A 24,054-nucleotide genomic window follows, 5' to 3' on the forward strand; every position below is an offset into this window, starting at 1 on the left:
ACGGGGCCCTGAGCAACCTGGTCTAGTTGAAAACATCCCTGCTCATTGCAGGAGGGGGTGGACTGGATGACTGATTAGGTCCCTTTCAACCCAAAGATTCTATGATTCTATAAAATGCTGCTGTAAAAGAAGTGAAAACACAAATAATTTATACCTTGTATTGTGCTTGAAAGCACTACAGTGGTCTAGCTCTACTTATACTTGCATGCTGCCAGCTAAAATAGTATCCTAAGTGGGTGTAGGAAAATAGACTTGTATTGATTCAAAATCAGGAGCTGAAGCAAAAACAGTGTCTCTGACTGAATCACCTTTCTTCTTTTTCTGTTTTAATTTCCTCACTGAGCATAACTAATCTCTCCTTAGCCTCACAGCACCGGCAAACATTTTTGTAGAGTGATTTTGCTCAAAAAAAGATGAGCTTTGTTAGCAACCTTTCAACTCCAACAATAAATTTCAATGGTACAATCAACAGAGCACAGTTTGATTTTCCATATTCAGAATGGACCAAATAAATAATAATTCAGTTCTAGGAAAAGCTGACACTAAAGCAGTAGGATACCAGTTATTTACAGCCCTCCTTCTCCTCTCTGAAAAGAATTAGCATGATGCCTGCCATCACCCACTTAAGACCATGGTCTTAGCCTTCTCTCCAGACTAGATTTCATCACAAGTGAGTATGTATACATAAGTGACACCATCACTCTGATATTCAGGAAAGCTTTTTCCCTATAAACAATGAGGTATATTTTGCTTACGCATCTGATTTTCCCAGTTATTGGATAACAGAGGTATATTATTATAAGTGAGGATAGACAAGCCTGAGTCTCAAATGGACTGATTGAATAATATGAGCTATAAATCAGAAAAAAAAAAAACAAACACAGAAAGTGCTGTCCTTTTCTTCCCTTCTCAAAGCTGTCAGCAACAGCATTTCATAATACTTTTGATATCCAAAACCATGTGGTTTTGGAAAATGTGTTTGTTTCAGGTGTACAAACAATTTTCTGCAGACCAGTTTTATGGGTCCAAAGGTTTTCAAAACAATTACTGTCCTTGCTAGGAGTAACACAAATGGATTCTCAAGCTTGCCAGACAAGGACACGATGCTCTATTTTGTGGTTTCAGGGTGTTAGCTTTCCCAGATGTCACTCGCCCCGCTGAGCTTCAAGGAAAGCACACTTTCACACCAATCTGATTCTAAAAAAATAAATAGGGAATTGAAGTTATTATACCCATCAGAATTCTATAAAACAGAAAACATTATATGTTTATTTAATGCTCCCAGTCACTTGATAGCTTCAAGTCACTGTGCACAAGGAAAACTCTCAGTGCCCAATAGCTCCCCAAACTAAATGACCTGCCAGTAACTGACTGATGGACATTTCAAAGAATCCTTCTGTAAAATGTGCAGACAGTACGAGAATCACCTCCAGCTCTTGATGCTGTCCTCTGTAAGCTTTCACCTCCTAAGTATTCGTACACAATTGAAGTTTCTTGCAGTTTGTTAACATTTGTCATAGACTATTATTATAGATTATTATTCATTTTATTCATAGCTATTACGACAGCATCTCAGAACTTCTTACTCATCATTCTACTAGTTTAGGTACCCTCTCGCTTGAGGCAGTTTGCAGCTCGCAATCTATAAAGTGGACCATTGAAATCACCAAAACATACTGACCTTAGTTAAAATCTAGACGCTGTAGTTCAGCAAAAAACAAGACAAACAGAAAGGATACAGGAAGGGTAATCCGAACATTTATGTAATTTCACTTATCTGGTGGAGGGACAACACATTTCTTTCCCTTGGAATAGTAATGATCACAGGAAAGACACAGTTTTCATGCTCCAGGACTGTATCTCATCATGGGTATACACTATCCATTTTGGACTTGTTGAGCTACGGACAGCTGTTAGTCAGACACTGAGAACCTACCCACAAGGCACAGCTGCCATGAAACGTGATGTACTTCTCGAGGGAGAGAAGCTTCAATCTCATGACCGATAGGGATAGCTGTTAAAGGGATGTAACTTTCTTTACAAAAGGATATTGTGCCATCAAGGCTGGGCAGAGCTGACTATTTGGCATAAAAACACAGTGCATCATAATAAAATCATTTAAAACAGAATCTGTGAAAAAAGAAGAAAGAAAACAGTCAATTAAGCCCCTGCAAACAGATTTGGGATCACAAGGATGAGTTTTCTTTCAGCTAAAATACCTTATCATCCCTCTGCAGATAATATAGGGGTCTTTTTGCACTTTGCACGCATTAAGTATGAAAATGGGGAATGAACAATTATGAGGTGAAATACTAAGCTTTTATTGTTGTCTGCATGAATTTTATTGCACTTACATTAACATGCATTTGCCTGAGTCAAAGGGAAATTTGGCACAGAAAACAAACGCCACCGGTGCTACAGTGAAATATTCCGATATACTTCTCTTACAAGCGTAGAGATCTTAGCATAAGAAGAATCAGGTCTGCCACACCTAGGTACCTAAGAAGGGCTGCTGCATTTGGCTTTAGGGAACTACAATACCAGACAGCACATTTAGTATATACTACATAGGGGAAGGCAAATAATTTAATTCTTTGCTGATTTCCTAGCAATAACTGTGTATTGTAATATTACATCATTGCTTCCACAGTGATTTATATATGAAAATATATTCCAGTTGACAAAACTCACCTCCAGAAGGGTGGGACTTTTTCTTTGTATAATATCCAGAGCAAAATGGATTTTAACTGTTCTTAATTTAAAGGAATGGAGAAACTAAAAATTCGATTTTCCAGCATTCTGATCTTCTATATCCTAAAAATAGCTTTGTTTGTTAATTGTGATGTTTTGTATCCCATTAGGATATAGATATAATCTTGTCATTGGATGTTTTGGGGAAAAGTTTTAAAAGATTTAAAAAACAAATCATTTTAGAAAAATGCATAATACATGCATACTACGAATAATAAGCTTGAGATTATATACTTGCAGGCTTAAAGAACAACATTCTGCTTGTAATCCTAATAAACAGGTATCTATGTAAAGGATCATTTTTATTCTTAAAAGTGGTTAAAACACATACTGTAAAGGGATTTCTGTAACTTTCAATTCTTCCACCATTTATGGACCACTATACGGGTTTCTGCAATATTATGAGGTCAGTAACAGATTAACTGGATTTAAGAACACCTTTGAACATATACTTCTTAGACATCTGCAATGCAAAAAGAACTTGCTAAAGCGACGTTATGTAACTTAATATAAAAGTCTCTGCATCATTTTATCATAGTTAGGAGGAATTTTTTGTGCCTGACTTTTTAAAAATTAAAATACTTATTAACAGTAAGTCAGCAAATATCTATATCCCTAGATGTAAATTCTCTCTTCTCTTTACACTAATTAAAAGCAGCCTTTTAAGTGCATTCTTGGGATTTGGCCCATGGTGTGCTGAGTTGTTCTCTTTTGAGTAACAATTCTTCTTTCCCTGCACATGGGAAAGCATCACAAACACATAATTTAAATTGTGATACTTTAAATGTGATATGGATATGAAAATTTGGGAATACTTATACTAGCATAATCCAATGGCTGGAGGTATCAAGTTATTAAGTGTTAAGTATTAAGCTATTAAGCTATCAATGATTAAGTGACATCCAGAACAAGGAGTACCATTATCATGGGGTGGTAATGCATGCTCTGTCTTGGCCTTACAGTTGTGCCTAATTAAAGTCATGACTAGCGGTCTGGCACCTTTTGAGATTTTGCTGTTCTACTCTGAATCGACAGTACAAATACCATACAGTGGGCTAGGAGTGGATTGTTCTTTAATTCTGAATTTCCTAGGTTTTCTCAGGGTTGTTTCAGAGCAGTGGATAGGTCTTATTCTGGGAAAAACCACCACTAGCTGTTTTTCAAAGTATCACATTGCGGTGTTCCTCCAGCAAGACCATCTTATGCAGTATTAATAACACAGCCTTTGTCATGTAGATACCTGTTGCTTCATTTAAAGCTGCTTCAAGGCGCATAGTTTCAAGAAAGTGCTCTAAAATTTTCTCGGGGGTTCCTGACATCACAATATACCTGAGGGAGGGGAAAAAGCAGTTATTATCCCATAGGCAAAAGAGCTAATCAAGAAAGAGTTGCATACCAGTAAGAAGACCAGGACTGGTGAGTGCCAGAGCACAAATACCTGCTCTAACCAGAACCTCTGTGTAGCTTAGCACAAAACCAGTCACAGTCTTTGCTGGCTTCCTCCCTGTCAAATGGGAGCAATAACTCTCTCCACCTTGTCCATGGAGCATGAGATGACAGACAGCCCCCTCCCTGCACAAGTACTCCAGTGTACCACCACCACGGTTATACCGCAATCAGCAGAGCTGCACTGGTGCAAACCCGGTGAACTGCAATCAGAAATGCTTCTCCACTGAGAATAAACATCTCAGTAATGATAGCAATTCACAGTCATCAGAGGGTCTTAACAGACTTACTATGAGGATGAAAGGAGAACTGGTGTGTATCAGTGTCAGAGCAAGGAACCAATTTCCTTCAGCACCACTGAGAGGGGTTGGTCTGAGAAGATGGGGGCAGATAATGAAATAGCACACTAGATCTTCAAATTTGTGCAATGCCTTAGATAGCTGAAGTAAGTAAGTTTTTCAAGTGGATAAACTTAGGATTGTACCATTTCTTGGAGTCAATTTATGGAAATGAATTAGTGCAATAGTCAGATTTTTCTGCTTCGTGCAAAAACACTGGCAAGATTTTAAGTACCAGCAGACAGGATACCATAGGATATTGCTAAACTTGTCCTGTCGTCTTTTTTTTCTTTCCTTGCAGATGAGATTTTTTTTACCTTTCCTTCCATTCTTTCAATCTTTGCATCTTTTTTTTCTTTTTTTGGAATCCAACTGATAAAGTATGAAACTTAAAAAAAAAAAAATAAAAAAAGAAAAAACCCCGAGAAGTGAATATACTCTGCTCCTGCTGAGAAATAAGTGGTGGAGCTGAGCTCCTGGGAGCTCCTCCTCACTTTGAGTGCTGACCGTCACAGTTCTTTTACCTGCCAACCCCTTTGGAAGAACTGTATTGATGTCCCAAGAACACAAACACTTGTTAAGCCAGCGCACATTCTCGCAGAGATACTAACCAAGTATCTAAGTGAGTGAAGCAGAGAAATCACAGGTTGCTGCACTCTGAATATGAAAGTGAAAATGAACAGTGAAGCGACTTGCAGGGCTGCTGAATTCATCCTGCATGAGTGTCATCACCCATAAAGAGTTAGATCTTGGGAGTGAGAACTTCAGAGCTAGTCCTTCGAAGTGAAACTGTCACTGTTTGAAAGCATGGCTCGGGGAGCTGCGTAGGAGCTATGTCTCCTCAGCAGAGGAGGCAACAGAATCCAAACTGCAGCTGAGAGGATCTGCTCCCAACGCAAAGCTTTCTCCAAGACTAAGATGAAGAAAATTAGTTTCTTGGTTGACTGGATATTTAAGGGAACAACTTTGGGATGCAGAATATTTCTCTAGTGCAAATGCTACATACCTGCTTAGGGCACAAAGCCCAAAGGGCAGCTCATCTGAAGAGATACCAGAGATGTAAGCTACCCAATTAAGGGCAAAGCAGCAAGCCTTTATGAAGAGGTCCCTGTTAAGCTTCTCTTTTGGGCACAGTGATTTACAAAAGTACTGAACACTCAGCCAACACATTCCAGTAACACATTCTGGAAATCAGAATGCACCAGTAACTTTGATTTGGACTCTCAAACATAAATGTAGCCACTTACTCTATTTACTAACAAAAGAAACAACAGAAATGTCGTCTTCAAAACCAGTGAACGCACTTTAAAAGATTTTCAACAAAAAGACACTTCCAACACACTATTAACAAAGTAATCTGCTGAAAAGCAGACAGTGAACTTTCAAGGTAGCTTCCTCTTTTGAGTAGCATATGTCTATTTGTCATTGTTATCAGCAAAAGCTCATCAGCTGGCACATCAATAGTATCCAAAAGTTGACCAAATGCATAAAATATTTACAGAAAGGGAATTCTGAGCTTTAGCTGAAAATATTCCTGGAATGTAAGCTCTAAAATGCAGCCTAACTTAACCAGGGACCATAAATGTCTCTAGCCATTTTTATCTATTTCTGAACAAGAAAATGCTAAATAATACAAATAATGCCAGTGCAAAGAGTTTCCAAGAAAGGTAGTGTTTGAATTAGCTTTAAATGAAACTTTCACTTTTGAAAGCATGAAAAATATATCAGACCCAAGAAAATGGATTTAAATCTATGTCCAAGTTGCTGTGCACTGCAGCTGCTGATGCAAATCCACCGGCTGCAGTCAAGTTCCCCTCATTTAGACACTGAAAAAATTGTTGCAAGAGTACATGTTTTCCTGGCAGCATAGTTTGTTTTTCTAATAGATTGAGTGAAAGATGAAATGGCAGTTTCTGTAATATATGAAATGTGTATATAAAATACAAGGAATAGTTTATTCAACCCTTCACAGATCTTTACAAATCTTTATATTGACTTATGCAGATAAAATAGGTATATGAAATCCCAGATCAGATAAAAACTCTACCCAAAATATCTCACAGTAAATTAGCTCTTTCTTTGAGAAGAAGTAAGATCCAGGGTAAAGGATTCAAAACTTCTTGGTGCTTATTTTGTTGGAGTTGTTCAAGCATTTCTGAAGAAAATTGTGCATCCATTTGCAAATAACACATTTACAAAGCCTTTAGGGGTTTTACCAACATTTGGAATGATAATAGCCTCACTCTACTCTTATCACAGTAGTATCCAAACAGAATTGTGCTTTTTCCCTTTCAGCAAGAAAGTAAAGAATATATAATGAATATTGTTATTACAGTGCAAATCTATTCTGTCAGATAAGCTGTGCAACTTTCATTGCATGAGATCTTCGTTTTGTATATAAATTGTACCTAGCAAACTCTTATTAGAATCCAGAGCTCAAAATCCAAAATGAAAATATCTGTACTTAACAATAAAACAATGTATTTTCCTCATGTCTTTTACACAGTAGCTCAGCTTAATAGGGTTTCAGCATTCTCCATGTGCCGCCTATTTAGAAGCTATTACATGAGATAAGTATTTACAGCAAGATCTTTAGAGAATTATTGTGTAAAGACATAAAACTGGTGTGCTGCTGGAAATGGATATATTATCCAGTATGGGGCATGTGATCAGCTGATGATTAAAAAAAAGAAAACTTTATATGCACTGCATTCATCCATAGAAAGGGGAAATATGCTATTGTTTGGATAATAATACCATATAAAAAGGTTAATCATTGTCTGACATTTGCACTATTGAATGAAAACATACTTGTGCTGAGGCTGTGAATTTCCTTGATTAGAAACTCTGTTTCCTGCTGGGATCTTCTCCAACACCAAGACATCTTGGTCATGTTCTTTGAGTCTTACTGTATTTGCTTCCACATCCTGCAAGACAAGTTACTTTTAATGAAGTAATTGCACCCGATTTGGCTGATTAGTTACTCTGAAAACGTGCATGACTTTCAAACACAAAAGACCCAGGTTGGTTCTTTTCCCCTGTATTTATCTATCTTTATTCTGCTCTTCTCACAGGCAGAATCAAGAGGCAAGCACTGGCACTGGGGGAAGAGGCAGAGAATTGTGAGAGGAATTAGAGCAAGAACCATGAGAAAAATCTCTGGCTATGGCAAAGGAAAAAAGAAAAAAAACAAAACAGAGTGCCCCCCCCAATTTCCATATGTAGTGTAATCGCTATCCCCACTTATATGTGAACATTATTATCTTTGAACATTATTATTGGTTGGCAAATTCTAGACCACAGAAATGCAAAAGACAAAAGATTCCATTTGGTCCCACTTTCATGGCAAGCTAGGAACACAAAAAGAGGACAGATTATTAATATATTCTTTACTAGATCTTCTAGGCTGTCACATGTCTGTTCTGCAATTAGGGACACTTAAACAAGCTTATCAAGATCAATACATCCACAGAAATAAGACAGACTCTAGAAAAACTTGGGTATCACACTGGTGGGGCAGCCGGTCCCACTCTTACCCTAAGGATCCTGTTGAAGTCCTCCTTGTCTACTCTCAAGAAGTGGCAGTTGTCTTCACGCAGAACAATGGATGCTGCTCTGGGAGCATCATTCACAAGCGCTAACTTGCCAAAATCATCTCCTTCATGTAGAGTACATACCACACCCTGCACAGAGCAAAACATTTACATGCAGAAACCCATCATTACTCTGGATTCTATTGAAAGTCCTTGTACAAACACCGGACTTCACAATCAAATACCAAAACAAGTCTATTTGGCAGAAAATCAACAGCCAAAATAATGACTAGGAAACAATACTTGATAGCTGGTTATTACTATTACTAAAGAAAGGCAAGAATAGAAAAGAATTGGCTTGTTCTCTGAAATTACATTCAGCTTGAAGGACTCTTCTAGCTCTGCTGAAGACAGAAAGTTGTTTTTTGTTTTCTTATTTATAGAGGCCCTAAAAAATAAGATCAAGTTTGCAGAAATAACGTATAACACCACATCCTCATCTGGTGTAAATCAGCAGTGCTCCATTTACTTCAATTTACAGTAACAGAGGATCTGCCCCACCCACTTATATAAAAAATGTAGCTAAATATGGGTTATTTAGGAACAGACTTAGCACCAGGGCCTCCATGCTAGATTTTGGTGAAATGCTTAGGGTGTTCAGAATAGAGGATTCTCAGTCACTGAATGAGAAATCAATAAGGACGGAGGGATTTTTAAAGACTCAAGGGACTGCTGTGTACCAAAGTCCTATTTTTTGCCTTGAAAAAATCTCTCTCATAAACATCAAATTTAATAGACATGCTTTTCAGTCTATAGCCTAACTAAAATGAAGAGCTGGCATAAAGTTGGGAGGATCCAACCTGAGAACTACTAGCCACAAAGCAGTACTTCTGTCAGACATCCCTGACGTGTGAGGAAATCTAGTCATAGAAATGCAAGAGAATATGGTGGTAAAGGGACAGGGCAAAACGCCCCATGAGATGGAAGTCTGGCAATTCACCAAGTTCCAGCAAATGACTTTGTCCTAAAGATACTGATGTATCTCTGTTGAATTATATTCAGAAAGTGTGTAACATATCCTGAAATTATACGGCAATCAACTGGAAGTATCATCAGTGAAACCACTGGATCATTTCTTAATAAAATTACATTCGTTTCCTCAGACAAAGCAATTTTGCTCTAAATTAAACTGTATTCCTTCAAAGTTTACTCTTACAATTTCAATAATAAGAAACATATAAAAAGGCTTCTGAAAAAAATACCTTGCCATAAATGACTACGTTTACTGATCCCTTTAGGATAATGTACCAAGAAGTACCTTCTTCTCCCTGATTAAATACTACAAGAGAGAGAAAAGATTTTATGGTGAAAATAGAGTTATTCAAAATATAAATGGGCCAGATTCTGCACTCAGTAAAATTCAAGGTAACTCTATTGCAGTCATATTAACGTCTACCTTGAAAAAGGGCATACTATGATTTTAAAAGCAATTGCCTTCAGATTTTAGAAAAAAAAAACCCCACACCCATATAGTAGTTATTTTATTTCACTGATGTGAAAGTTGCTTTCATTTTCCATGACAATTGCAACAACTACTTTACGTACATGTCAGGTTATCAATTACTAATCAGCACACAGATTTGGATCCCACGAGTCGCACCATGTTCTAACCCAATTCCCTAGTGGCTAAGAATTTGACATTCATTTGCTAAAACTTCTCAGTATAAACAGGTCTGAGTAATCTAACATTTTAAATCCTTTATTTTGTACAGCAAGATTTTTTTAATACAAGGATAATATTAAAATACATTTTAAATAGAGATTGGTCTGATCCAAAATTCTAGACAGAAAAACACCCAAATTGTAGCTGATACATATGTCCAACCAAAGATACAGAATTAATTTTGGTACTGTGCCTGCAATAGGCAACAGACTAAGCCAACGACTATTACCCCAGGTTTTAAACACTGAGTGACAGTCAAGTTTGAAGAGTGCATCCAAGTTTTGCTCTTTTCATTTAAACATTAAGAATTTAAATGTTCTTGCCACAGATGAAAAAGAAGATCTGACAGGACTCCATTTACTTACAGACCGTTCCTGCTTTGGGATGTGACTCAAAAATGAGGACACCTGCTAATTCTCGCTTTACCTTAAAATAAAGAGAGAGAAGTTACAGTTTTTATATGTATATTATTCTTCCTGGTGAGAGGAAGTCACACAATATACCCCAGTCGCTGCTTTCCTTCCCTCTGCACCATTCAGCACTCATTCAGTCACACAGTCAGACAACCGTCTCCTTCACGTGATGTCCTCTTTCCTACTGACTGGCTTTACAGAACATGAGCCTCTACATTTCCTGGCTCCAAACAGCTCAGACAAGAACATCTTTAAGATACAGGTCTCCACATCTTTCTTCAAATGTACACTGTGAAGCCATCATTAACAATTAATATTAACATGACGGAAAACTTCAAATGGTAATAGCTGATTTATTACAGAAGATAGCTAGCAATTGTCAATTACTCCATGGGGCTCTGCGGTACTCCTGTTCTTCCCCGAGAAATCAGGACCCTGCCCCTTACCGATGTTAAGTCTGGCCACTTCTGCTGTGTCAGGCTGTGAGGCACAGCCACCTGGGCCTGCTGAGAGCTCCCCAGGCAAAACGTCCAGCTCACTACCTCTTCCAGGAGCTGGAGAACGTGACACTGCCCTTGGTGTCAGCCTGCTCCTCACTGGGTTTGTACTGCTCCGGCGTGATTAGCTCTTAGGACTAACTGGGCAAGTTGCCTCTAGTGAGACGCCATTTACAACAGCTTTTCTCACTGTAAACGCTGTTAGTGTTACTTTCACAAAATAGTAGCGGCACTGGGAACCTCATATTATCCTGAGTTTCCCTGTGTGCTTTATGTCTCTCTTCATACAACTGCAAGTCTCCAAGGATTTGGAGGCCAATTTCCAAGACGTGGGATTCTTGTTTTCAGAGGATGTCAGCTGGCGACAATCCATGTTTCAGAGGTACTACCATGTAACTTAACCGTGCCAAATACAGATCAAAAACTAGCTCCAACAAATATTTAGTAGTAGTATTTTCACACCATTCTCCCAACTGTTTAAACAGTTAAAAAATGGAAAAAAATTTTAGGCCATGAAGAAAAACTTGGGGAGAAACTCTCAAATTCTGGACACAATCCAGATGAGAGTCTGGTGGCAGCATCTCCTAAGATGGGTGGACAAATTCAGGTTGTGATGTCCTAAAGGCACCCACCAAACCTTTGCTCAGGCACCAGGCATAAACATACCACCTCAGCCACCTCTCCCTCTTTCCTGATAGCCAGTATAAAGCACTGTCTGCAGTCTGAAGAAGAAGAGGGATAAACAGAGGTGTTTGGACAGATGTTTTTAGTACACTGACCAGTGACCATACCCACAGGCCCGTGATTTCTATAACAATTAGCTCACCAAATTCTTTTATAACCTCTGCCTGAAGGCAATGATGCTTTTGTAAGGACAGGAAATACAACCCCATTAGCACTGTTCTGCACATTGTAGAGAGCGTTCCTCTCCGTGTACGCCCTGAGATGTCTTCTCGGTTGTTTCAGTCATTTGCCTCTGCAGTGAATGAATCCTCTTGATAAAGCCAGGAATTGATTTGTATTACACGATTGTTTTTCATTCATACATTAACTTCACAGGCTTCTCTAGCAGGGATTAGTTCACCACCACGCGACTTGAATTTTATCCATTTTACTTCCTGCTGCTCGTGGCATATCTAGAAAACTTATTACTTTAGGAATTATGCCTTCCTTAAAATGAATAAACATTCCATTTGCTTTCAATCCGATTGACCATTAATCTTCTGGTTCATAGGAGCAATGCTGTCTGTTGCTCCTCTGAAGATTTCCCCTAAACTAGTCAAGGTTTTTGTCCTCTGCTTTAGTTCATGCTGCATATAACAGGCTGGCATTTCCAAATTCTTACTAAAAACATGGAATCAATTGCAATTCTACAAAATGCCAAGTATTTCTTGCAGTTTGTATCATTTGCCATACTTGTTCTATATGCTACTTGCTGTGGATTCTGACCTCAAGTCTGAATTTCTTCTGAGCTGGAAATATTTTGTGTTTCAGATTTTTTTGTTCTGGGTTATGTATGCAGTATCAAGAGTGTTCTCCATTCCCTCTCAGTATCTGTATATCTTGGGTAGTTCCTTTTGTTTGATTTTAAAAGGGTAATTTCTGGATCTCACCAAGGTCTTCCTTTAAATACTTTTTTCCTACATCCCAGAGATGCTTAAGGATTTTGCCTGGCTGTTCCCTACTAGTTGGTTCAGCTACCAACTCTGGATGCATATTCTTGTTGAAAAACATTGCTCAGGTGTTACATGTTTGCAGAGAGTACTATCTTTCTGAAATGCAGCTTCCTAATTAGCTGCATCTGTCCAAGTTAGCTGAGAATTACTGAAAATATCAAGAGCCTCCAAAGAAGGTATTGTCAAATGTAAATCTACTTTCTGACTGGCTTCCTTTTTCTGAAAGCACCCACATCTTGCTGCTACCACGTAAAGTGCTATTTAGCTTGTTTCAGCTGCCTACGCAGTGTGTCAATGACGGTGAGACTTTAAACAGTTGTGTTCTCTCCTCCAAGCATTTTCTCCGCTTAATTTATTCTTGGTTCTCCGCACTGTTCTTGCCCACTCAGAAAGAAGGTGTCTGATGAGGTTTCCTTCACTCTAGGACCAAACTCCAACCAGCCAGCACTGCACAGCTGTGTAGCTGTGCAACTACACCTTTCTGCACCCTGTAATTCCTGCTCCTCCTAACTGGTTCCAGCCAAGACTTCTTACAGTTCAGAAATCAGACATCTATTCTGCAAAATTCAGTAGTGGCACAGACCCAGGTGTAAGGTCAGATTGCATGCATCTTAATTTAAACTTAGATATGGACCCAGATGGAGGCACCTGTGCCAACTGCATGAGGTAGGGGCTGTGCAGGAACACATGAAGAGAATTACATCTGATATCCAAAAGACAATCCACATCTGGGTGGTCCTCACAGGTGGGAATAACTTCTTTGCATAGAAAGTATAAATGGAAAGAGTTGTAGGCGCTCCAATTCCAATAAAGCACCAGATGTCAAAATTCAACCTCCCTTTTGATGATGAGTTATATTTTTAAAAATACTTACTGTGGTAGAAAGATGAGATAAGGCCTTAATGTGAAGAAGTTCTTCATATATAATTTCTAAGTCATCTACAGTTCTCTGGCCAGGCCTACAGAGACAAGATAAACAGGACAGCAAAATGCAAGAAATGCCCAAAATAAATGCAGAAGTAAAAAATAAATGCAGAAAAGTACAAAGCAACACAGATGCTGTTGTACTGTCTACTGAAGGGTACATCCCCACTAAACAGGGATTGAACGATGGTTCTGGCTGGAGGAGTGAAACATATAAAGGATGGGAGCGCTACAAAACGACACCTGAATGACACCGAGCAGCAGCCATGGCAACCACCTTACAGAGATCCTGATTAGGCAGCTTTCCTGATGAAATCAAGTGCTCTATATGTAAAATGGTCACATAAATCAGAAATGGTACATAAAGATCTGTCCCTTTCAAAAGGACTCCGGAGTGTGGGGCCTGCACTGTTTTTTACACGCGGCACTAATTACTCGCAGCAAACAGCCGGTAGTAGTGGTTTGTACAGGCGCGTGAATTTCTGCTGAGCAAACTGGAAGAGGCAGCAGCGCATCTTGAAGGACCGTAAACAACTGCTATAGAGATAATGCTGAGTGCTGTTGTTTCGCCACAAAGGTAAGAAAGAACCACTCAGTAGTTTCAAATTGAGTGTGGGGCCTGCACTGTTTTTTACACGCGGCACTAATAGTAATTAGTGCAGCAAAACACAGCAAAAACGCAGCAAACAGCCGGTAGTAGTGGTTTGTACAGGCGCGTGAATTTCTGCTGAGCAAACTGGAAGAGGCAGCAGCGCATCTTGAAGGACCGTAAACAACTGCTATAGAGATAATGCTGAGTGCTGTTGTTTCGCCACAAAGGTAAGAAAGAACCACTCAGTAGTTTCAACTTGAAAAATACAAGAAGCTGCCATTAATAAAAAGCATGCACTGCTGAAGGAATCATCCTCCTATAGCACAACGAGGAATGAGGCTGCCACTGTGACTGAAACAATTGCATTTCTGTAGTCTACACACTGGAAAATTTCCTGATTGCTAAAAAAGGCCACAAATACTCGGAGGACTGCAGCATGTCAGAGATGCTTTGGAGAATATAGTAAATAGTACCCATAAGAAGGAGTTGTAGGAGCTTGTAAGTAACTCCTAATCTAACAAGATTCTCTTCAGTTAAAGTGTCCAATAGAACTTTATTTTCTAAAAGGACAAATTCTCCTGTGATATAATTTTAGACAGCGCATTGGAGTTACATACAGACACGTGGAAAAAATCCTTTAAATCATTATCCCAAGTTACTTTTATAAGACTAAGTCATTTCAAACAACATGTTTTAGATCTGTGGAAAGCAGAATATAAGTAATCAAATCAACGGGCCAAGAACAGAAGAAAAGAGCAACCTAGTCCAAAGAAGGGAGAGAGGATAAATTTAAGATGTGAGGAAATGAGAGGGATACAGGAAACCCAGTGCAGGGGCAGGAGTATCAGAGGAGCACATTTACACCCTCGCATTAAGAACAGCCTAGTGCGCAGTTCCAAACCCCCTGTCTGCAGTGTGTGGTGTCAAAAGAATTAACAGCACAGTTGAATCTTTAGACAGCCTTAATGAAATGTCACAATGAACCTTCCTGACGTAAGTTTTCCTCCTAAAATGTCAATATTACAGGAGACTAGAGGATCAGGTAAGTCATCTAAAGAAATACAGTGCTCTACAGGTTTTCTGCCTAATCACCTCCTAGTTTAACAGTCTGTCTAAATCATGTGTGAGGTAGAGGGAGTACCCAGCAATTGTGTCACCCTGGAGTTATATCGCATCTTTTTGCAAAAGAAGTGTGACGGAGACTTCTTTTGGATGAAGGAAGTACTGAAGAAGTCACAGAAAACGTAAGAACATCTGACATCTTCTCTGCTAAGCAAGCTGTATTTTTCATCTGTTGTTCACTTACCAATGACATGCATTTATTATCATCCAGATTAAAGACCAATTTAGACATAAAAAGTTTTGGATGAAATTATTCTTTTCTCATACAAAATGGAATAAACTGCTAAGGGAGAAACAGAAACTGGTTTGGTACTACTATGCCCTCTAGTGACTCAAAATACTCTTTACTATTTCTAAATCTGGCTTGAAATTATAAAGCTTCCACTCCTGGTGATTTATGTGGGCAGTATCAGCTTAATTAAGTACAGAATAAAGCTAAGTCAGTACTAGCTACCTTTCACTGGAGATTTAAGAAACACAGGGTAAGGATTTTAACAAATAATACTTCCCATAGGAAGTAACAACTTTAATTTTATTACATGCTTGCAAAACCAGCATGTCTTGGAAAACAGAAAACATACTGTAACAAATTAACGGATTTCTACATAAAATGAAAATATAAAAGGATGATGACATCGAGAGGACTGACAATCTATAGTAGATGTACCCAGTCTTTACTTCTGCTTCTGCAGATATCACGTGGAGAGATATTAGGCATCACTGCTTCTGTAAAACCTGCGTGGTGACCCACTGATGTTGATTTGTAGGATCCTGCTGTGTAAAGACCTAGTTTCTGCAGGGGACACATTCTAACAGCAATAACTGGTTATAGACAGGATAATAAATGGAATAGGTAGAGAACGAGGCTACACATTAACGGACAGGAGAACTCAGGTGATATTAAGTGATCAATAAAAACTGTTCAGTGTTCGGAGAATTTATCAAGGTCAGAGACACTGAGCTTCTCTGTGACTAGGATGTTGACAATAACATAGTACTTTGCCATTGATAAACCCCGTACATACAAGCGATATCATTGTTTATTTTTATCACACAGCTAACCAGAAAATTCTCAGATAATAAGAACAAGAGAAAAGATCAGAGACACCCTACCATTGTGTTTATACATCAAATAAGCATGTATTTCCAGAGTACAAATTTTGTCTTCAAGTACCATAAAGAATATAGAGGAGACATGAATAATTTTACCCTCTACCTGTGTCTCGGTGTGAAAGTGAATGCATGTTCACTTACTCTGGCACAGAAGCTAATGATGTAATCTTCGTATTTGAATCAGTGCTCCTTGATTAATTCCATAAATACTGTTTACCACGTATAATACCCGTAAACATCAGTGAACTGATACGCGGAAAGATAATCTGTATTTCCTGTCCCAGGAATAACACTTGGTTTATTAAATGTCATTGGCAGGAAACTCCACCAAGGACTATGGAACTTAATACAGTCTTTATAGAGAAATCCAGTACGGTTCTTAGTAACAGCTGGGTGGAGTATCTAAATAAAAAATTTTAGGAACAAGAGAATAACTATATCTTGCTTAATTTTTATAAGACCTTCAAGAAGCTATAGATCCTTAGAAGTAATTAAATTGTTATTTTATTATATATAGTTTTTGTGCTGTTTACCATGCTTAGATTTGTTTTCACTTCCTCTCCCTAGCATCCTGTCGAGCTTACTTCTGCAAGTGACACTAAAATTCCACTGATCATATGTGGAATCAAACATTTTGTATTGAGAAAAAAATTTGCTGAGTGAAGTCACCAAGAAATTATATAACACAGATTTATTGTTTCAGTCATATTGCTAAGTTACTGTAGTCTAGAGTATTAAAAAAGAATATAATCCATAACATCATCTGCATTAAATACTGCTGTCTGATGAATATCATTCTCACTTTAAAGACTCCTGTTATTGTTGTGTTTAGCTTTGTATTAATAGCATCCTACTTAATTAGGGTTTACCATCGTTAGCTATATCTGAACACCATTAAAATAAAATAAAAATAACTAGAAAGATGTTTTCAGGATGTATGTTCATACTGAAGGATTGAAACGCTTGTACAGAAGAGCCATGTTAATTCTACAGTATTTTTTCCAGGGACTCGCTCAAGGTCTGCACCTGTGCTCCAGGCATTACAAGGAGCAGAGAGCTGTGTTTGCTACTCACAAAAAGCTATTTCACATTCACAGTGTATGTGTTTCCAAAGGAAAAAAAAACACCCAATAGCAACAAGAGCCTGCCAAAAATTTCCCTGAGCTCTATTCTGTTTTTTAAACTATAGAACATTCTTTCACAGTTTGACAGTTAAAATGCTGCAGTTAATGTAATAAACAGAGAATTTTTTAAGTCGGCTGTCAAAACAAGTGACACTTTTTGCTAGAGATTTTCAGATTTTGAACAATAGAAAGTACCTTTCAAAGCAACAGCTTCATTACACAATCAAATTCTCAAAGTAATCTTCTCATCAAAGAATATTGTCTTATTTCTTCCAGGGTAATTATCTGAGTTCTGCAACCTCTCTGGAAATGGTGACTATTATAAAATGCAGCTGTGTTGGTTTGAAAATTGTGGGTCCCTGCTCAGGTCAGCTAGAGCCAGTGTCTCTGAAGCCCTGACAATTCCTTGAACTTTTGGCAGCTGTAACGGTGTCTAGTCAAAACTAGCAGGACTCCGAGGATTCATATAGATTTTAATAGCTTTGCTACAGCTCAGCCCAGGTTGGATTTTCAACTACCAAAATCATAACGCATGTAAACCAAATACTAGAACAGTAGTTAATATATTGCCTGACAGTACAAGCTTGCTTCTATGAGCAAAGGGCAGCAAAAATAAGCACTTTCAGGGACAGGGATAGGGAAAGATGTCAGATGTATGTCAGTCTTGAGAAAACCTCTTTCCCCTCACTATATTGCATGAAAAATCTCCTATGAATATTCTTTCAGGTGATGCTGTGCAAGGGATGACATAGAGGAGAGAGCAGTACTTTCCACAGCATCATTTCAGCCTTTCAGCTCTCTGCAAGGAGTGTGGATGATAATCAACATTGATCCTGCCAGGGTAAACGTAGCCTGGCTGCTCTGAAAGTCACAACAGAAAGCAAATGGCAGCCAAAAACCATGATAACCCAAGGGGGCAATTTTCCAAGAGCCAGCCTGCTCAGTCAGCCTGAGGCAAAGGAGATAGTGCAGAGGTGCAGGGTCAGTCACAGCACACATAGCACTGCTCACGGTCTCCTGATGACTGGCGTCTGCTCAGGGATGCAAGAGGCCCTCTTTTGATCTTCAGTGGAGAATGCATAGGACATCTCTCTGAGGAGAAAACACCTCAGTTCCCTGACACCATATGGGTTTATGGAAGCACCGTGCTCCCACTCTGGTTTGTCTATGCATTTTCTGTGACAGGGAGTGAGTGCTCCTTTGGTTGTGTTTGGCTAGACCTCTAATGAAGAGAGAAAAGAGAATTTGTACTTTTAAAACTACTGCTGCATGGCAGTGTTACTGATTTTTATAAGCACAAGTATCTGATCCAGCTTTGTGTGCTTGTCTTTCTTGAACTGACTCTTACAAGTAAACCTTCAGTGAAGATGACCTTAAGTAATAAATTATTGTCAGTGTGCTTAATTAGCAGTAAAATATGTCTTCAGTGGCCCCTAAACACTACCTGCAGAATGAAGAAGTTGCCTTCAATGGAGGGTCAAACAGAGCTTGTACTGGTTGCTTTGAAGTCACTTATAAAGCTGCCTGTAAAAAAGGCCTTTAGCAGAGTTTTCAGTGTGACCAGAATGTATTGCTGAACGGATGGTTAGCCAAGTGCTGAGTGAGAGGATGTGATCTGATAACTCTGAAAAGGGCAGGCAGAGGAGGCCTAGGTACAGAAAGCATTTTTTTTAATGTATTGATTTTATAACAATAAGAATGGATAAATATTCTTTATTTGTTGAGGCCACATCACCGAGCCGCATTTTACACCTTGTTATCAAACTACAACAGGCCAAGTCCAGCCTATCTTAACTCAATAAAGTTCCACCAAGGATGAATCTAATTAATGGCTGCCACTGATGACTGTAATTGAAAGGTACCTGCTATGCTGCCATCCCACCACTCCACTCACTCACAATAACCAAAAGCAGCAGAGTTAATTGAATGGCACATCTACACAGAAAGTGTTAATGGAGCAGGAATCTTCTATCACCTGCGACTTACTTTTGGGGAGACTCAGAAATTAAATAAAAACTCATAACGCAGCATTTTCCTGAAGGTGAGTATGATGGCATTGATGGCCTTTAATGATTATTCTCAACACACAGTTCAACTTATAAGCATTAATAAGGACTGGAAATTACTTAATATGGACTTAAAAACTTTAGAGGTTGAACTAACTGGCACTGAAGTGAAATAACTGGCCACAGGATGCCTGATAATAAATGTAGATTTCTCTTTTTTCCATTTCACAAGGAAGGCCCTTGTATAATATTAAACTCATTAATCTGCTTACGGTTTTCTGAGAATCATCCTCATATGAGCATCTGGCCCAATCTGAGACAGAAGCAGCATAGTGTCCTGTAGCTCCTCATCACACTCCTTTTTCTCTTCCTCAGTTGGCAAAGGGGCATCTTCACACTCATCATCCAAAAATCGATAAAATAAGTATTTGTCTTGGAAGTGGTGCTCCTGATCCACTGAAAACAACATATAAAACACTAAGCTCTCCTCACTGAAGTTAACCTTGTAGAAATCTGTGTAGCATCATATATGTCACAGATATATTAGTTAAGAAGGGAAAGCTACAGAGAAACTGCAAGAGTATGAAACACCTTTATTTCTCACATATGTCCAAGTTATGTAGCTTGGAGGGTACACTTTTAAACTGTGTACTACAAATACTTTTCAAAAGGCTTCTATATACTTCTATATATGTGTGTTGTGGGTATGTATACATACGTGTGTGTGTTTTTCTTACTAGGTCTGGTTTTGTTCTGTTTCAAACCATATCATTTAGGCAAACAATTCACAGTGGGAAACGGCTACATCACAAATTTCTACAAAGTGTTCTCTAGCATGAAGCCCTTGCCCTACATGTTTCAGATAGGGCTAAAAGGTAACAAAAGCATCTAAACTCTTTCTGATGTATTAGAAATGTACAGCACAAGATATAATCCCAGGGGCAAGTTCATTGACCTGTGTCCTGGTGGAAGAACTTAATGGAAAGACTACCAAGAGAAGACTTCTAAAGAGAGGCTATAATATGGCGAAGGACAAACCCTTGGCCTTCCAAGCAAGTTAGAGTGATGTTTTGAGTTGGAAACTGTGATGCAGCTTGCAACATCTTGCCCCTGGGAGTTCAAGGGAATATTTGGCAGGAATTAAAGCTGGAGCCCTCAGGGTAAGGAAGCAGTGGAAACAATCTGTCTTCTCAGTGGAAATTTCTTCCTGAGATATGGGAAGCACAACAGAGCATAAACAGAAGTGTACTGTAATAGAGCTGCTCTTCTGAACGTAATAAAACTATACATGCAAAGCTTCAAATATGAACACTGGTTTAGAAAGCTACCCTTTTGAGGGCTACAATATCCTGTTACCAAGTAAATCCTGCCAAATGAAAACTGAAAGTCAGTGTTAAAATACAGCCTGAAAACTAACATAAAATCCCAGATATCTGCACTGGAATATTTGGAGTGCTGAATTTGGGAACCATTCCAAAATCACTGAAAATCATTCTAAAATTATGTATTTGAGCAAACACAAAAGTTCACATTCACTTCCAAATGCTGCAAATCTTTGACGAAGATCAGTTTTGTGTATGGTAATGCACCTCTTGGTTTTGGCCTGAGTGTTATCCAGCTCTTGCGATATAATCACAAGCCAGTGGACTCCTAAGTATAACTAGTCATCATTACAAATTGTTCATTTACTTTTCAATATTCTCATAAGTTAGAAAGGTATATTGGTAGCAAAATTAATGTAATACAGTCTGTGTGTTGCATTTGCACTTACGAACAGGTTGCTCTGCAGCATTTCTTTCGGGCTCTTTTCTTTTTAATGAAAGAGATCTACAGAGGCACTGATGTCACACATTACCCATGTTTTCATCAAGATGCTGATTTTCTTTATCTTACCATGGTTAAGAACACCTTCTTCCAGCAATACTTGCCACATGCCGACAGCCTGGGTTCGTGAATGGACACAAGGACTTTGCTGCATCATCCAGTCAACTAGTTCTGTCCCCACACAGCATTGCCTGAAGGACAAATAGATAGAAATGAAAAGGCAGCTAGCCAAGAGAGTGATCACAGACAGTGTCTGTCAAGAACAGTGATCTCTTAAACATTGCATAACCTTAGTTAATTCTCGCTACAGAAAACACATCTAAGTGTATATGCTTGAAATACCAGTGAAGGTGTTCAGTTTTGTGAGGATCACCTCAGCAGAACAACAAGCGTTTTGGGAAATGCAGAGTTCAGAGGATTAGAGTGACTCTGTGCCAGCTGGTACAAAACTGTTGCACCAGCACCACAACCTCCAACCCAGATTTGAAAGGAAACCTCTGTATACCATGGGATAGCAAAAGCCTCACGCTTTTCAGAATCCTGCATGAAAACAATCATCTAACACTGTAAAAGCTTTGCCGATGACAACAGCCTCCACAGAAAGAGTGAGTGTTATGAGGGTGTTCCTCCATTTGTAACCAAACTCCAGCCACACTGTATTTGGGGACACTGGTTTGTACATCTACAGTGTTTCTGAGGTGCTCTGCTGCTAGATGCTTGTCACCTCACAGCTCCTGACTGACCCAGAGGCAGGCAACAGCATGCCTCAAGTTCTGGAGAATGCCCAAAGAGGGGGGAAAAACCAAAAAGCCATGTGGTCACAAAGTAAAATTCCTTGTCATAACACTCCCTAGCTCAGCAGAACAGAAGCAAATAAGCAATGTGATCAAAAACTTAAAAATCTATAACTGATCACACATAGAACAGACAGGAAGCTGGCTAGCCCTTCTAGACAGGGTCTCATGGCTCCACACTTCTTGCATCACTTTCAGAGACCAAGGAAATAGATAATACTAGAATTGCTGAAATTTAGCTTAAGTAATGCTCTTCCAATTAAAATCCCATCTTGATGACAAAAATTCCCCTCACCTGGATCCAATCTAAATTTTGGCATTTCATATTTAAAAAACCCCAGGACAGAAGAGTAAGAGTTTTTCCCAGTTATGTATAAGATAAAATGGTGCAGTTGTTTGGACCAGCATTCATCTTCATTTATCATATTTGCTCTTTTGTTCTTCTAGAACAATGATAATGTCATATTGTGATATATTCTCAGATCAACTCACAAGCTCCAAATACCTTGCATCATATTAAATACATTTTGGACTGAAATATGGAAAATCAATGCACTTATCTCAAAAGCAGATCACCAACGTATAGATTTACTATTTAGAAAAAGACATACTCAGAGATTTTAAACCAATTTTTATTTAAATATACTCTGAATAATGCATTCGGTATTTGATTGAAACACTAGACACTAAAACAAATCGATTGTTTCTTAAGCGAACAGTAGATAGATCCTGACTCCTTGAAGTCAGATTCCTATTCTACAAGTGCCATTGTTATTCCACTTCAGCAAGACAGTGCTGCCACCAGCAGGAAGATAAGAAAGCTTGGCAATACACTGAAAAAAAAAATTGTAAATAGAACAGAAAATCTACATAAGGAATGTTTCTCACCAGGTGAATTTTCAGAACTCAACACTGAGCAAGACCACCATAGCAATCAGAACAGTTACATAATATATTAATGAGCTTTCCTATTATCTCTTACTGATATATGAAGAGAACAGAATCTACATTTTAACTTGATATTGCACAGAATATTCCAGCTATCTATGCTATTAACTTTGGAAGAGTTTTTGTATGTGAATGCTCTGTTCACAATCATGGACTCAATTTCCAGTCAAATTACTTCAGAAAAGATTTACCAGGCCCATTAAAGACTGCATAACATCCAGACTCAAACAGCATCACAGAATAATTTCAGACCTTTTGAGACCTGCAAGTATGGTAAGGCATAAATCACAAATCAGAAGAATGCAGGCATAAAAATTCAGAGACCTCTATACAATCAGCTCACACACCTGTAAGTCTTCAGATGGTATTTACGATCTCTTATCATGTGAGGGGCTCTGGACAGAATTGTATTCCGCAAAATCTTTCCAGCTCTGAGGATCTTTTCTGAAGGAACCTTGGTGATCATGGAAAAAAAAAAAGGGACCAAGACACACAGATTTTAAACTTTCCACAATCTCTGTACTGCCTTCTGCAAAACAAAACACAAGTTCTCTTTTCCCTAAATTAAAAGTCCTTGCACAGATGCTTACTTTTGCAGAGCAATGTATTTGGGATTTTAAGTCTCACATACTTACGACACCTAACAAAAAGCATCACTTCAGCTGGTATGTATCACACTGTTGGAAATAGGAGTTATTTCCATTTGTCTAGCGGCCTGGCTCTACAGCACACCTATGTCCTATTACCTGTGTAATGGTTTTAGTAGGACGATGTGGGATGTGAGGTTCAATAAGAGGTGTCTGAAAAATAAAATGAAATTAAATACATTTTTAAAGGTTGAGCAGCAAAATAAAATAAAGGCTAAAATAAAAAACTGAACAAAGAAGCTATAAAACCAAAGAATGATGTCTAAGTCCAAGCTCTGCCGTGGGGATGTGAGTAGAAAAAGCTCTCTGAAGACATCCTGAAGACATACTTTGTTCTTAACGCTCAGCAAATTAAAACAGCGACATGACATGCGAACATGAATAAATAAATGCACGTTAAACTTTCTAAACTACTAATGAAGTGTGCAGTGGGCAAACATCACACCAGATCTGAGGCTAGGAGGGCATAGCTAGCTCTTCCGCTTGCTGCTCTTGACCCACCGCGGGCACAACAGCATTCCTCCACACGCAGCTGCCTCCACCATTCAGTCCCCCACCATGGAAACTCTCTCCTCCTTCAGCA

At 38.7% G+C, this 24,054-nt stretch overlaps 1 protein-coding gene across 1 annotated transcript; it reads right to left on the reverse strand.

Moving 5' to 3' along the window:
• Positions 1 to 2,041: 2,041 nt before the first annotated feature.
• LOC104621247 (rap guanine nucleotide exchange factor 4-like) lies at positions 2,042 to 23,620 on the reverse strand (the record flags this gene model as incomplete). Its single annotated transcript, XM_010287680.1, has 11 exons — positions 23,571 to 23,620; positions 23,172 to 23,278; positions 21,152 to 21,273; positions 19,531 to 19,714; positions 13,252 to 13,336; positions 10,157 to 10,217; positions 9,331 to 9,407; positions 8,072 to 8,218; positions 7,347 to 7,462; positions 3,992 to 4,080; positions 2,042 to 2,130 (listed from the first exon to the last, which is right to left on the reverse strand). Coding segments are annotated over exons 2-11 (1,008 nt in total), but the record flags the coding sequence as incomplete, so codon positions are not given.
• Positions 23,621 to 24,054: the final 434 nt, after the last annotated feature.

Source organism: Phaethon lepturus, unplaced genomic scaffold (genome assembly GCF_000687285.1).
Source record: "Phaethon lepturus isolate BGI_N335 unplaced genomic scaffold, ASM68728v1 scaffold12995, whole genome shotgun sequence".
NCBI lineage: Eukaryota > Metazoa > Chordata > Aves > Phaethontiformes > Phaethontidae > Phaethon > Phaethon lepturus.